Genomic DNA, 15,479 nt, shown 5'->3' on the forward strand with positions numbered 1-15,479 from the left:
TTTAGTAAGGGATTATTTCTAAATCACCTCACAGTAATTTACGGGAGTTAGTCTGGTTAAAAGAACCATTATTCATAAAAGGTTTACAAATAATTATTACTATTGCTAGAATTATAAAGTGCTATCACGGTAAATTTGGCAGTGACACATCAGGAGAAAGCCTCACACATAGCATCTCAAATTTAGAAACCAATAGGTCGTTCAGCTGGTTGTAGGATTTGGGTTCTCAAAACATCCACTACTTATCACCTCAGGCTGGAGATAATACTGCACATTTTTAAAAACATCATTATAAGGTCGGTATTTGGCTGTTACACTACCATCTTTGTGAATGTTTTATAAACCCAAACCTTTAACAATCTCCAGCAGGAACAACAGGCGCAAACTAAATCAACAGAAAATATCTCAAATAAAAATGAGCGTATATATGATATGTGTACAGTATATATATTTATATATGACATGAGCTGTACAGTAATTTTTTCTTTCACTTAAATGCATAGTAACTCTTAAGATCATAAGGTGTAAATAAATAAGGACATTACTAAGCGACTCTGCTCTCCTGAGCTTAAATAAATAAACCTTCGTTCATGACTGGCACGGTGAACAGAGACCTCCTCTCCTGTGGAAACGCTTCAAGGGTCAAAGTCTGTCAAAAGCATCTTGGGTAGTCTCCCCACAGATTATCCTCTAGCTGTCACTGCAGGTGGATGACTGTTAACCTTTTACTCAGCCAAGTCCTGTTTCTGTGTCAGTCCAGATGCTTTTGACAAATCATCAATCCAGTATCTTTCAAAATACATTTATCAGTGTCTGTGTCTCCTTTCAGACAACAAACACCAGCTCCCAGAATGCTCTCTGCTTGCTGGGTAAAAAGGCATTAAGAAAACAGCGTGATGATGATGATGTTTAAAACAGACATGATGGCAGCAATGAAGAAGAAGCATTCAAAGGGTATTGTTCTGTCTTTCAGAGGGAAACAGGCTCTTTCATATATTTATATATTTATACAAACATTTAGATCATAAACATCTCAAGCACCATCGATAATAATATTAACAAATCATACGAGCTGCTATCCTTTGAAAAAAAAAAAAAAAACATGGAACCAGGCAGGGATCATCTAATTTGGTCATATCCTTTTCTCTCTTTAGCTCTCCTTCATTTCTCTTTTAGTTTTTTAAATTCTTTGTCTTTTGAGGAAAGACAAACATGAACTTTTCATATTATTTTAACCATAATTGATGTCCAAACTAAGCATTTTCAATCTAAATCATCTTTTAATCCAGGCCTTATAATGACATTTAAAAACTGTGTATCTATAAATGTCAGCTGTATCCTCTGCACTCTTAAATATCTCTATCTTATTTCCATTCTCCTACTATCATACATTGTCTCCACATGGTCCCATTGCACTCAAATAAAAAAGATTACCTTATAAAACACACAAAACAATGAATCATTCAGTTTCTTTTAGAATAGAGCAGAACAACACGGATACAAACAACAGACAGTCAATGTGACGGGCAGTCAATCGATGGATGGACTTCACGCTGGAGAGAAAACACATTTTCATTTCCACTTATGTGTGACTCATTGCTTTGTGAACATGTAAAAGCCATCACATCCGTATCAGGGGAAAACACTACTGTAGGATATTCCAATAGAAGGGATGTGCTTTATTTTGAAAAAAGACACTACGATAAACTAGCGTAAAATCTTTTTTTTCCCTCTCTCTGTCTCTGTATCCTGGAAAAATCATGATCATATTTGACTTTTGGTCCTTGCATCAGTTTAAAAGATGAGTTTTAAGTGTTGTGTAGGTCTTGTTTAAGTCTTTCAGTCATTCAAATTGAAATTCAAACCCTGCTGCTGTACCAAAAAACATCCAAACTTTCATTATTTGTCTATGATATAGAAACACACTGATCCACAATAAAACATCACATTTAGAAATGGCTAAAAGCTCAAAGATTTTCCAATGACGTTGAATTTTTGTGGTTATTTTTCTATGCTAGCACCGTACATACTGCATGTAGTCAGATTCAGAGAGAAGAGAACTGGTTGGGTATTGTTGAGATGTTCACAAGGCACTTATTTCTTTGTCTTCTAGTCCTCTTCTTGGTCAGTCTCTTTTATCAACTGGATGACAATACCAGGCCAGCATTTTGTCATTGACTCACAGCTCAAACTCTAAAAAGTACTCTTGTAAAATCCCTCAGTCTATGAAGTGTCTCAGCAGTCTAATTAATCACTTCTGTGCTTACTGATGTTTGTTTACAGACACAACCCATCTGTCTGTCCCTGTAGACATCCATATTTGTCTATAATGAAAGTTCCTCATCCATTAGATGACGTTCACTGTCTGTCTCTGAGTTTTTTCCAAGTCCCAAGAAAAAATATCTGCAGACTCATCTGTTAGATTTCCCTTCATTTTATCCCTCCATCTCTCTGCCTGTCCATCTGCCGACTTAAGCTTGAAGGAGACATAAGAATGACATGCAGTATCAACCATATGCTTCATCCTTTTTTACCCTTCTCCAATTATTTATTCATTCAATGAGAGGCTTCTTTAAGGGAATATTTTTTTAAGTGTTGAAATAAACAGCTGGGAAAGGTTCACAACGTCAACATCCATCTGTCCTCCATGTCTTCATCCCCACTCCTCTACCGATGTCTGGAGGACACATCGAAGCAGGTGATCATCATAAGGTGAGCTTTGCAGAAGTTGACTCTTGTCTCCAGTTTGTCCGTCACTGTTTCCAGGGCCTCCAAGTACTCCAGGGAGTCCACCTCATAGACCTGCTGTAGTTCAACTGCACAAGGAAACACAGGCACAGAAATGTTATGTGATACAACATCCTGAAATACCATTCATAGATTTATCGTGTTGTGAAGAATAAGTCTGGTTAAATGGGTTGTTTTGTAGTCACATGATTCCAAAGGGTTCAAAGGCTGAAGGTCAGATTGGGGACAGGAATTGGAAAACAGTGTTTGGAGTCAATAATAAAAGAAAGCTAGTATGTGGAAGATTAAGCACACTGCAGAACACTTTCCAAAAAATAAATTTTTCCTACCAGTTAATCAGTTTACCTGGTGTGGATGCACTCAACACAAACAATGTAGTCCTGCAGAACTCCTACTACTACCTAGCTAGACAAAGAGAAACAAAGGAGGGCAGCTAGTCTCTTAGCCCAGTACCAGACTCCACAAGATTTTTAACAGCTTTTCTTCCTCGTTTTGACATTAACATGCTTTTAATGGAAACAGTGTTTCACTAGTAATCAAACAAACTTTGTAGGGTAAGCAACCGAGTAATGCTGTATCTTTTGTGAACAAGCTAGATCTACAAGCTGGCTCTTCAAAAGTAGCTCAAGATTGTTTTTACCTAATTTGACTGGTGGAACAGTGGAACTGCAGTAAGTAACAAAAAATGTTGGCGTTTTGATAGGGCTTCTCTATGCAGAATCAATCCCTGCCACCCATCAGGATATCTTTGCTGTGATGTGTTATCTGAAAACAGCCTACAGAATATTCAACAAATTACATGAACCGATAAAAGCCAGTGATAAACTGGCTAATTGATTAACTATTAAAGATCAAACCCCTCACAAAGTTAACAGGAGTATCAGTTGTGAATGAGTATGCTAATGACTTACACATGATTTTTTTTCCCCCTTTTATTCAAAAATATATATCTAACAGTCCCACTACCATGATGACCCCCTCCCACAAGCACACAGTCTCTGATGTATCACTGTACTACTCACACTCTGTGGTCCACTTGTGTGGCTCTAGCATCAAGTACTGTTTGGTTTGCTCCAGCTCTTTCTTCAGACACTGGTACTTGGCTCGGACTTCACTGATCCTCTGCTGACGGTGTTCCAGCAGGCGGAGCTTGGCGCTGACGTACACCACCTCCTGTCACACAAAGAGCAGGCAGACAGACAGCCATGATTCGCCTTCATAAATCCTGGTCAGTGTGTTTGTGAAACATGTGCAGCAGCCTGCTTAGCATTCACACAGTTACACACATTTGCACCTCATTGACTCTTCAGTGTGACCGCAGTCGAGTGCTGTCAGACAGCGAGCGGCTTCACTAGAGCAGTCGGGGGTTAAGTGGCTTTCTTAGGGCCGCTGCAGGGAAAATCTATATTTCATGGTTTCCTCTCCCACCCTATTCCCCAAAGCTCACAATGCTCCCTCCCTCCTGAATACATAAAGGTTTAAGAGTGAAAACTCAGACCTGCAGCGTGCATTCATTTGCAACAATTTCACAAGTTTCACAGTAGCGCTCTGTAGTCTGTATTCTGCTAACACTTCAGAATTTGTAATCATTTCTAAAGTGAAAACCCAAAAGAAACAGATGAGGGGAGTTCATGTATAAATTGTTGTGCAAATGTTGATTCATCTATTTCATGAAAAACTTCAGTGTTATATTTTTAAAAGTGTAGGCAGAACAAGAAGCTCTGAAACCGTTTCAGTCCTTCATTTCTCTTTTCTTCTCCAGGTTCCACCTTCTCTTGTTTGCCTCCAGAAACAATGTCCGACAGAACACAGATTACTTTTTAATGTGTCCCACATCTACTGTTCATCATATCAATTTCACTGACATCAAATGCAATATACCTCCAGCCCTCTGGGCCTCTTTTTCTGCTCTTTGGCTCTACACTTTCTTTAATTCCCACACTCCACCACCATACAGTATATTCTCCTCTCACTTTCTTATTTCTTTAACTCTTTCCTGCTTTCTTTGCTACTTTTCTTTTACACCCTCATAATGATTAAACTCCTTTCCTGGTTTGACTTTACCCATGCCCCTCACCTTGCTCCCTCCTCTGTCTCTCCTCTTCTGCATCCTTTCAACGTCATCTATCTCGTACACCTTGATCTCGAAGGTTTCTGTTGTTGTGGTTGTGGCCCGGAGGTTTGAAGGAGTTGGAGGCCCCAGGGGGCCATCTACCCAGCATGCACCAGGGCTGGAGGAGGAGGATGAAGAGGAAGTGGTCTGTTTGGAGGAACGGTGAGAAGGTGAGGAGGATGAAGAGTCCAAGGTCAGTGCTGGGATCAGACGGCGACGCTGAAGGCCTAAAAGGAAATAATAGGAAGTTAAGTTTGATAAGGAATGGACTTGGTCTTACTGACTGCTGCCCCTGCTGACTGGTGTTATTGTTGAGTGTAAAAATCACCTCGAACTAAACTTAAAGGCAATTTGTGTTTGGTACATTATTTCTTTGTTGTAAAAATGCTTCTTGGTAATAAATTTTATACCATTGGAAAGCCTGTTTATTACCCTTTTAAATTATGCCGCATTTGTAAGGAACATGCATTTGTGGGATGAGCAGCAGAGCTGAGTATGTGGGTTGCGCCCATGAAAAATGTGCCAAATCTTCTCTGCCAATGCCAAACAGCTGATTCTGCCATTGAATCTTGTTTGGTGTTTGGTGGATTCTGCCATTGAAGTCTGAAGAAACAAGACATATTGACAATTTAACAATTTATTCATTTAACAAACAGGAGCCTCAGTAGTGTGTGGAAACACTATACACAGCCACAACAGCCTGGCACCTCGTCCTCATGCTGGTCACCAGCCTGGTCACACACTGCTGTGGGATGGCATCCCATTCTTCAACCAGCATTTGTCACAAGTCAGCCAATGTGGTTGTGTTGGTCACTCTGGCATAAACAGAACGCCCAAGCTCATCCCACAAGTGTTCAATGGGGTTAAGGTCAGGACTGCTGGCAGGCCGTTCCATCCTCTCCACTCCAAAATTCTGGAGGCACTCTGTGATAAACCCTGCTCTGCGGGGGCGAGTGTTGTCATCTTGGAGGATAGAGTTCATGCTGACAGGGTGAGAAAACAGTATTTTTGGGGTGTTGTCTTCTTGGGACGCCCACTTCGCGGCCTGTCTCTGACATTCCCCGTTATATGGAACTTGGCCTTCAGTTTGGAGATGGTACTAGGGTTCACTCCAAACAATGCCGCAACTTGGTTTTGTGGAACACCAGCTTGAAGTTGCCCAACCGACGGGCCCTATCCAGATCAGTCAAATGTGGCATGCCGATTCTTGAAGCAGACATCTACTGACCACTGTAGCAGGGCCCATGCTCACAGGTGGCAGCACCTGGGGGTACCAGAAGCTCAAAACAAGAGTCAATAGCAACAGCAAAATAAGCTGTTTAGCATTGGCAGAGAAGATTTGGCACATTTTTCATGGGCACAACCCACATACTCAGCTCTGCTGCTCATCCCACAAACGCATGATCCTTACAAATGTGGCATCATTTAATAGGGTAATAAACAGGCTTTCCAATTGTAAAAGATTTATTAACAAGAAGCATTGTTACAACAAAGAAATGATGTACCAAACACAAATTGCCTTACTTTTTGTTTTAAGTTTAGTTTTATTCAACTTTTAGCAGTGATGCATTGTGTTAAGCTCTTTGTTTTGTAAGAAGCTATTCTTCATCATATTTAAAAGGAAAACTCTATCAAAGCCAACACACCCATGTGGGGCTTAAATGGGATACCCAACTGGGACACAGCCAATTTTGTCCTCTGTTTCCATGGAAACCCCACGTGTCAGCCTACATAGGTTGATGAAGGGCCCTTGCTGTGCTCAACAGAGAGCTTATAATGTTTGTGTGTAGCCTGTTTAACCCATCCAGAATCCATTTAGTGCTTCTCTAAACAGCATGTCCTTCATTTTTACATGTAGCTGGGACCAAGCATCCATTTTAACTATACTTTAAAACTTAGTGGTTAACAATAACAAATAAGATCCTCCTATATTACAAACAAAAAAAAGTTAATCAAGGCTATTAGAAGTCTTAATGGTGAGTGGACCGTACTTACATAAAGGTTATATACAATAACCACCAATATAAACTAATACCATTAACACACTAACACAGCAAAGTTGATGTGGCACAGGAGCAATTCACAGTTCAGTTCAGTCCATGGACACTAAACCCAGACTGTGACGCTGGGATTGAACCAACAACCTCCCAGTTCAGAGTTGACTAACTCTACCATTGAGTCACAGCTACCCCACAATATAGCTATCTCAAGGTTGTATTTTCTTTGTTTTTACATGAGTTAAATTATGAGAAACTTTATGAATTTTTTTCTTTCTATCTCTTGCTCTTTACCATTTCTGTCTGTATATTCCCTTTAATGCTAAAAATAGCGGCTTAACTTCGTATAACCAAAAGAACATGGCAGCCAAACAGCTACAATAGAAAACTATCCTTAAAATGACAAGTCAAGATCCTTGCATACTTTTTGTCTGTATTTAACCAAGTTATGTTTTTTTAGTGAGCTTTAGAGGCATCAAGTTATCAGGTCATCCCGTTATTAGTTACATTTTCATAAAAGTAATCCATTACTGAAAGAAAAATCCCAAATTTCCTTTCTTCTGTGGCTTCAAAAAGAGAGAGAGAAAAAAAAGGAGCTCCTTGAAGCATCTGCTCTGTCTGTCCTTCTGTCTTCCTGTAGTCACACTGGCACGTGCCAGCTGAAGGTAAACATTCTGTGCCATTACGCACGCACTGTTAGCTTGTTGAGCAAGTGAGATGACAGAGAAGACAGCAGGCCACTGTGGAATTATCCTCATTATGATGGGATTTTTGGATAAAAGGGACAAGAACAGCATCCTGGTGAAACATAAGTTTAAAAGCTCCGTTTACTTTCATTAAATCAGCTGTTCAGCTGTTTACAGCCGCCAAGTGGAACAAGTGGCTAAAGGGTTTTAATATTTAGTAATGCAAAAGTACTCTAACGCGTTACTTTTAGAAGTAGGTAACGCAGTAATCTAATGAGTTAGTTTCAAAAGTAACGCTACCCAACACTGAACATTAAACATTACAGCACCTTGATTGCAGAATGACACATAATAAATCCATGAGACAAAAGTTTTAGAAATTGGTGGAGAACATAAAAAAGAAGGCTGTTCAATAAGAACAGGCTTATAAGGAAAGATGAAACAATACACCCTTCTGATAAGGCAGACAAAGCCACTCCCTCATACTAGACACCACACTGCATGCAAGAGCACAGACCAGAGACAAATCAGCATTGTTCCCTGTCCATAATTAGAGTTAAGGAAAAAGCAGCATGCCTGCAGTAGCAAATATCACTCTAAATCACTAGATTTGAGTATGGGACTGACTCTCCCATCAAACTCATAAAAGAAATCCAACACACGCATTTCCCAAAAATGTGGCGTTCTCCTTATTCTAACTTAAACTATCTGCCAGCTGGCAGTTAAACGCCTCCACAAGGTATATGATTCCTGTAACGGTTAAGTACAGTGGTTGGTCAAGAAGAAGAGCTTTGTTAGTTTCTGTGGTGGTGTGGTTAGTTGAAATCTTACCCGTGGATAAATATGAGGCCCTGTGACCCTCACCTTTGACCTCCAAAATCTTATCAGTTCATCCTTGAGCCAGGGTCGATATTCATACAAAGTCTGAAGAAAAAACCTCAAGGGTCCTTGAGATGTTCTGTTCACAAGCAAGAGCTCAACATTATGTAAAATTACCTTGAACTATGTTCTTTAAAATCTAACAAGATCATCCTTGAGAGTTAGTTGACTTTTGAATTGAACAGAAGGTCCCATGACCTTGACCTTTTACCTAACTATAACTACCAAAATTTCACTTTGACATCCATGAGTCAGAGTGGATATTTGTGCCAAACTTATATGAACTCCCTTAAAGAGTTCCTAAGATTTCGAACACAGAAGCAAGGGGTGGACATAGGCAATTCAACCTTTGACCTCCAAGTCTTTATGCCTATTTAACTGTTCACCTTCTTAATTTTAGTATACTTAAGCACTAATATCTTACACAAGGAAGCAGGAAGAAAACACATGAGCAAAAAAGCAGAATATCAGAGAAAGCCGATGATGGTCAAGAGAAGGAGATGGATGAAAACACTGAATCATGAGGCAGAAAGTCAGCACAAAGGTAAAGTATTGACTGATCAGTAAAGCAGAAATAGAGGGAGAAACACATAATGGAGTGTGAAGTGAGATTAAAAAGTTCCGTCTCTGTTCATGAAGCTCAAAGATAGGAGCAGAGGGTCACTCTCTAATCTACCCATGCTAGAGTGATCACACGCTGCACATGCACACATGCTCTGCATACAAAATTCAGGCCGTACATGTGGAGGAATGGGAGTTATCATATGAACCAGGAAGTATGAGATAAGGTGTGTGTGTGTGTGTTAGAGCAGAGAGAAACCAGGGATTTTAATAAGGTTGCAGCTGTCTTTTAGTCTCAATGCAGCACCGTGAGGTCAAGCAGAGACATTTGTGTTTCATTATGGAGAGAGTAGAATATAGGTAGAGGGAGAAAGAATTAGGGTCTGCAGGGAAGAGGTGTAAGGGGATTGAGTCAGAGGAATGAGCTGGATAATGTATGAGAGGAAAAGATCAAGCAGAGGAAGGAAAATGAGGAAAGCTAGCAAATGGAAATCAAGAGCAAAGAGAGACTCAGTGGAGATGTGATTGACATTTCTGTCTCCACATCGTTTTTTACACTCTGTGCCTGAGTGAACTGTTGCCTTTTGTTGAACTTGTTCAACAAAATCGAAGTGAATTCTCTCTTCAGCAGCAGTATCAGTCATGGCTAAAGGAAAATGAGAGTAAATCCACATGTCAGGGTGAGGTCAGGCTGCACCCAGCATATACATTCAGAAAGGGTTACTCTGATTCAAACACAGCAGGGAGAGCCAACTCTGTCCAATCTGATTTTATGCACGTATCCATCCTCATGGCTAACCAGCAAAGTGTAATTTGGTGAGCACATTAGCTGCCTCTCTGTGTGGTGTGCTGGTGAATATATATTCATTACAGTCACACCAGCAGTTCCCTTTTACCATTTCACACATGAGTGGTCAGGGTCACCTTTCTTACCTGGCTCCTTCTGCAACCACAGCTTTTTTTTCACTTTTACCTCTCTCTTTATTTACCTCTTCACCAACACACTCTCTCCACTAAGGTCTATCAGTTAGATATGACTTTCTTAGCTCTGTATTTCATTTTTAAAAGGAGAAAGAGTTCTGATCACAAGTTATTCTACTCTAATTTTCATTCATAGATGTGTGGATGTTTGTCAGCTCTAAAAGCAATCAGTGTCTGCAAAACATGGACACACTGAGAGCAAGAAGAACTGTTCGAGCAGGTTATTCTTGACTAACTGAAACAAACTGGGAGTCAGACTTCATTAGATTCTAAAAGAAATAAAAAAGTAGAACTTACTGTAGAACTTAAATAAGCTGATACCAATTTATTCTGATATAAAAGTAATAGGGACGTATCCAATTATCTATCTTGAATCCCAGCTGGAGGTCAAGGACCCCAACTCTGCTTTTGAATCACTTTACTTCTTCAGCCACAATTACATGCAGCATGCAGACCCCTTCTACTTCCTGGAAACCATATCCAGTGTAAGAACAGCTGATTTCAAAGAAGACTACAAACACAGACCTGTGTTGCTCCTGCTCTTCTTGCTGCTCTTAGAGCTCCGTCTGGAGGAGGTGGTGGCTGAACTGTGTTCACTGAGGGAGTCCTGAGCCGAGGAGGTGCTCCCTGTGTTCTCGCTGCTGTCTCTCAGCATGCTCTCATAGCCGCTGCTGCCTCCGCTGTGGTAGAACAAGGCTGTCTTCCCCATGGCTGGAGGGAGCTCACCACTCAGAACGCTGCTGTTAGAGTTAATAGGAGATCAAAGTTAAAGGTAAAATCAAAAATGTAATGATGTTAATCATTTCTGTATTTCAAAGTGAACTTGAGCTTGTACCTGTTGTCACTGGCATGTCCGCTGCTGCAGCGGTGTGGTTTTCTGGGGGCTGTGATTTTGCTGTAGGGAGAGGGAAGAGTTTGGACCACTGATGTCCTCTCCTCTCCCAGAGTAGCTCCCCCTCCTGCTGCAGCTCCCACTCCACTGAAAACAGGGAAAAAAGGATAAAAAGTATGATTCATTACTAAAAGATTAATCAGAAGTGAGTTCTAGTGGCATATATTTTTTTTATATCCGCCATAGAGAATGAAGGGAATGAGTATGAAAGGCATTTTATACTAACAGGACTTCCAAACCAAACCTTTCCAGCTCATTATTCTTGAGTGTCTTAGAGTTAAATAGCGTGGTTGGAATACACAAAATTTTAAATGATGGCTTTTCTTGTAATTTTCTTGTTTTAAATGTAAAAAAATATGCTTAAATTTCACTAACAAAATCAAGCTGGCTGACCTTGGTCCTGTAGCTCCTCTCTCCTCTCCTGGATCTGTGCCTCCTCCTTGGGCATGACTCCTGGAACGGGAGCCTGCGCTCCCCTGGAGGAGTTCGGAGATACGACCGTTGACAGCCCGCAGAGGCAGCTTGGCAGCAAGGCTTCCCCCTCGACTACGGCTTAAAGACTGGGTAGACCAGGATCCAGGGGCCGATCCCTGCTGCTGTACAGGGCCCTGTACTGAAGGCTGAGGCTGAGGATACAGACAAGGTTTAGTGGATGGAAGGAAGAATGAAGGCCATGGATGCTTGAATTTTTTGCATTTAACAATTTGTATGCACAGGTTTGAGCTAGGCCTGATCAGTGATGGTACGCAGCCAACAGATGGTAAAATGTTTAAATAGAGGTGAAGAAATAACTCGTACCTTCCCATTAGGAGGGAGGCTGGAGCTGCGGCTGCCAGTTTGGCTCAAAGACTTGGTGGAGAAGCTGAGTGTCTTGGTGCTGGAGGCAGACAGGCTCCTGGCTTTGGGGCTGCTGGTCATCAGCAGCTTACTGACAGCTGAGATCTTAGACTGGCTGCTGGTTTTCGCTGGTGACTGTGGAGCGCTGCTCGGACACGGAGTGGCGCTGAAACTGGGACTGCTGGGATTTCCAGTCGGAGAAGGTACTGATCCAGTACGTGTCAGGCTGCGCCCTGTACGAGGCATGGTGCTGTCCCCCCTCACTCCTCCTCCACTACTTCCTCTAAGGCTGCCCCCCCTCTCCAGAGAGAAGCAGTCATAGTGGTGGGAGCCATTGTGTGAGTTATGGACCCGACCCAGAGAATTGGTTCTGTTTGCAAGCTGTTCCAACTTGGCACTGAAGAGTCTGCTGCTGTCGATGCTGGAGCCTCGTTGTCTGGTGACACCTGCTGGGCCACCTCCAGACATCCCAGCATCCTCTGCTGAGCTCAGTGATGATACTCCATGGCTCAGCTGGTGTAGAGGGCTGGCTGCCCTGTTTCTCTGGTCCAGGCTGGACTTCCGTACCGGGGGCAGAGGTGGGATTCCTCCTTTCTTGTGAGAGAAGAAGCTCTGTTTTCCAGCTGAGCCTCGGCGGTCAAGTGTGGCACGGGGACTGCAGGGAGTTGACGTTGTTATGCCAAGATTACGGTACTCGTTTCCATTGTCTAAACCGTCATGGCGGTTGAGCCGGTGCCAGCCGCGGGGAAGACTGGCAGTGCGGTGAATTTCTGGACTGTAGATACCAGTCAGACAGTCTCCCTGGGCAACAACAGCAACCATCTCACAGCCATCCACCACTCGCTTAAAGGAATCTGGAGACGACACAACTTCACCACCTGAGCAGGAGCCATGATCCCCACCTGAGGATGAAAGGGAAGCAAATGAGAAAAAAGAGTTTCTTTGGAGTCCTGCACATTTATGCTTTGAAGTAACACCCACTATTTACCCCCATCAGAGTAAAAAGTGGCAGAGAGAATGAAAAAATAAGCCAAGAGCCCAGTAGATACAGATGATCAGTACAACCTTTGTTTAAATCTTTATCTGCTCTCATTTAAACAAACAAACAACCTAAGGACGACAGCATCAGATAAAACAAAGTACTGAACAGAACTGATAAAAAAGGAAATCCCTTAAAAACATATTCCCCACAGGATTCATCACTTATTTTCAAGCATTGTCGAGACTGTATTCAAATCTTCTAAATTAGAAAACAATTCAAAAGTGTTGGTAGGAAATCTTCATTAGCAAGGGGCAAGATATAAGGAAAAGCTATGGGAAAGCAGTGCTCAGAGCTGGAGGAGGACAATCTTCATCCTTAATAGTATCTGTTCCAGTGTTCCTGAGTTTCCACCATTTATCCGTTGAAAAAGAACTGATGCTTAATCTTGTATCATGAAGAACAGTGAGATGCATTTATTGTCTCATTTCTTTGTATGGGTCCCAAGAATAGTATAGCAGTAACTGTGGTAACAACTACTGGGGATCCAACGTAAATAAAGAAACAAATAAATCACGCATATCTATGAAAGGTACACACTGTTGATGTTTTTCCACCCATCGGGAAGTTTGTCTGTTTCACATCACCGTCAGAGTTTATAATGATCAACAAAAGTTCAGCCATAGCCTGGTCCATCTGTGTAGCTACATGACATAAAAGTGAAGCTCTTGCACAAATTCCATCAGAAAGACAACACTTCGGACAGTGACACATTCTTTATTATTTTGCTTCTATTTATCACCACAGTGGATTTGAAAAAAAAAAGATGTGAATGAAGTGTAGACTTTCTGCTTTGATTTAGGGGATTTTTACTAAAAAATCTAGCATTTACCATTTAGGGATTACAGCCCTTTAAGTACCTCCAATATCAGGTACTCAAAAGTATTTGGACAACAGACTTTATCAAAAAAATACGACTTAAGCCTGGAGCCAATGGACATCTCCAAATCCTGAATTTCCTCCCTGGAGATGCCCTTCCCAATTATGGCCTCCTTCACTTGCAGTGTTACCCTCTTGTTACCCATCACATTCATAGCTCCAGTCAAACAGCTACCAAATGTCAATTCAACACTTGAACTCCACTCCAGACCTTTTATTCGCTTCATTTGTCTTAAAGTAATGTGGAAACAGATCATGCCTGGACATTAAACTACGTGTCAGTTAATTGTTCAAATACCTTAAAGCTCCCGATAATGGAAGTAACTCCTCAATGGCTGATGCCATATATTTGAGAAGCCCCGTAAATGAAAGCTGAAAGTCTACAATTCATTCATGTCTTTAATGTTCTGTTTAAGACGGCGGTAAAGAGATTTAAAATGACAGAAGATGAACTACTTTCCAAATATTTACAACTGTTTAATTTCCATTTTATGGGTGCAATCTTCCTGCTCATTGACAGGGACTCAGCTGTCTCATCAGCCAATCATCTTTCTGCTCTCTTTCTTCGTGCTGCTGCTATGCACAACTCACCAGCTCCCCATCAACACTCAGTTTTATCAGAATAATTTATCCTGCTGCTACTAAACACAATCATCCTTCAAACACCAAATCTCCTCATTGAGTCTAAGTGCCAAAGATCTTCTGTCAAGCAACATCATTCCACTTTATTATTTGTTCAATAAATATCATCCTCCTCATTAACTTGTCTCTTCAGACTGAAATTATAGATATTTGTTGTAAATATTCATCTTGGAAGTCTTGACTATGAACACGTCTTACTCTGACAGCTGAAGACCGTTTTTAAAATGATTTAATTTTTATGAAGCAGTTTTATGTGTAGTAATGAAATAATGATAGTTTGTGCTGGTATAACACTGAAAAAGCAGTTGTGATATTTAAGTTGGATAGCCTTTCCTTTGTGTCGCTGTCTTTGTGTACCTTGGCCAGTCCAAGAAAGAAAAGGAGGATCAACTCACCTTCCCTGCTGGTGCTGCGCTGGTCTCCGTTTCCAGCTCCAGTCTGGCTCTTTGGCTGCTCCGCCTCCCTCTTCCCTGGCTTCACCTCACACACAAGCTCCTTGGACCTCACTTCCTCCACACCACGCTTCAACCAGGGGTCCTCAAAGCTCATCTCACTGGAAATAGAAGCTAAATGTGGTGGATTGATTTTTCTAGGGTCACTTTTTAAGCTGGTTTTGGTGGGTGAAGAGAGGATGGCTGTTTCCTGTATAACCATGGGTTTGACCGCCACACATGGGTGCACACTGATGGTGGCTTTGAAGGGAGAGAGGTTACCAGGTCCTGTTAGAAACTGGATGTTCGTCTTAGCCATGGATGGAGGCAGTTTCCTCAGCCTGTCTTTGGTTGGAGTTCCTTTATCACTCCCAGTTTCTGACAGCACCATCTCTCCCTCTAAACTTCCTCTCCTTGGGCTGCCACAGCCGTCATAAACTCCAAGTCCCTCCACCCCAAAGGGAAGGCTGGGGTCAGGTTCAGCCAAGGCCTCCCCTTGCTGGCTCTGGGACTGACTGAAGCTGTGCAGAGACTGGTCACCTTCGCTGCACATGCTCAGATCACTCATCCAGGAAGAGACGGGTGAACCACAACCAGACATCACTGAGGCTAAAGCTTCACCTTCCACCCGCAGCCTCGCCATTGCCACCTAGAGCAGTAGATAGTACAGTCATACGTGTGCTTAACGAATAATATAAAACAATAAGCTGCATTCACACAAGAGGAAAAGATGACCCAAGTGGGATTTTTTTGTGCTCTGATCAATTTTTTATTTAAGTTTTCCCAGCATTTTA

The 15,479-nt window shown here is 41.7% G+C and overlaps 1 protein-coding gene across 3 annotated transcripts in view; it reads right to left on the minus strand.

The window, feature by feature from the left end:
- Positions 1-965: 965 nt before the first annotated feature.
- The window catches only part of kif26ba (kinesin family member 26Ba), a 145,147-nt gene continuing 130,633 nt past the window's right edge, over positions 966-15,479 (minus strand). For all 3 annotated transcript variants that reach the window (XM_041792167.1, XM_041792176.1, XM_041792160.1), the window contains 8 exons: positions 14,650-15,334; positions 11,656-12,596; positions 11,251-11,483; positions 10,801-10,944; positions 10,491-10,705; positions 4,826-5,088; positions 3,771-3,921; positions 966-2,816 (listed from right to left, as the gene is read on the minus strand). In XM_041792167.1, coding sequence (XP_041648101.1) covers positions 2,668-2,816; positions 3,771-3,921; positions 4,826-5,088; positions 10,491-10,705; positions 10,801-10,944; positions 11,251-11,483; positions 11,656-12,596; positions 14,650-15,334 — 2,781 coding nt within the window. In that variant the 3' untranslated portion in view covers positions 966-2,667. The remainder of the gene's footprint in view (positions 2,817-3,770; positions 3,922-4,825; positions 5,089-10,490; positions 10,706-10,800; positions 10,945-11,250; positions 11,484-11,655; positions 12,597-14,649; positions 15,335-15,479) is intronic.

The sequence above is a fragment of the Cheilinus undulatus genome, linkage group 1 (genome assembly GCF_018320785.1).
Source record: "Cheilinus undulatus linkage group 1, ASM1832078v1, whole genome shotgun sequence".
Classification (NCBI taxonomy): Eukaryota; Metazoa; Chordata; class Actinopteri; order Labriformes; family Labridae; genus Cheilinus; species Cheilinus undulatus.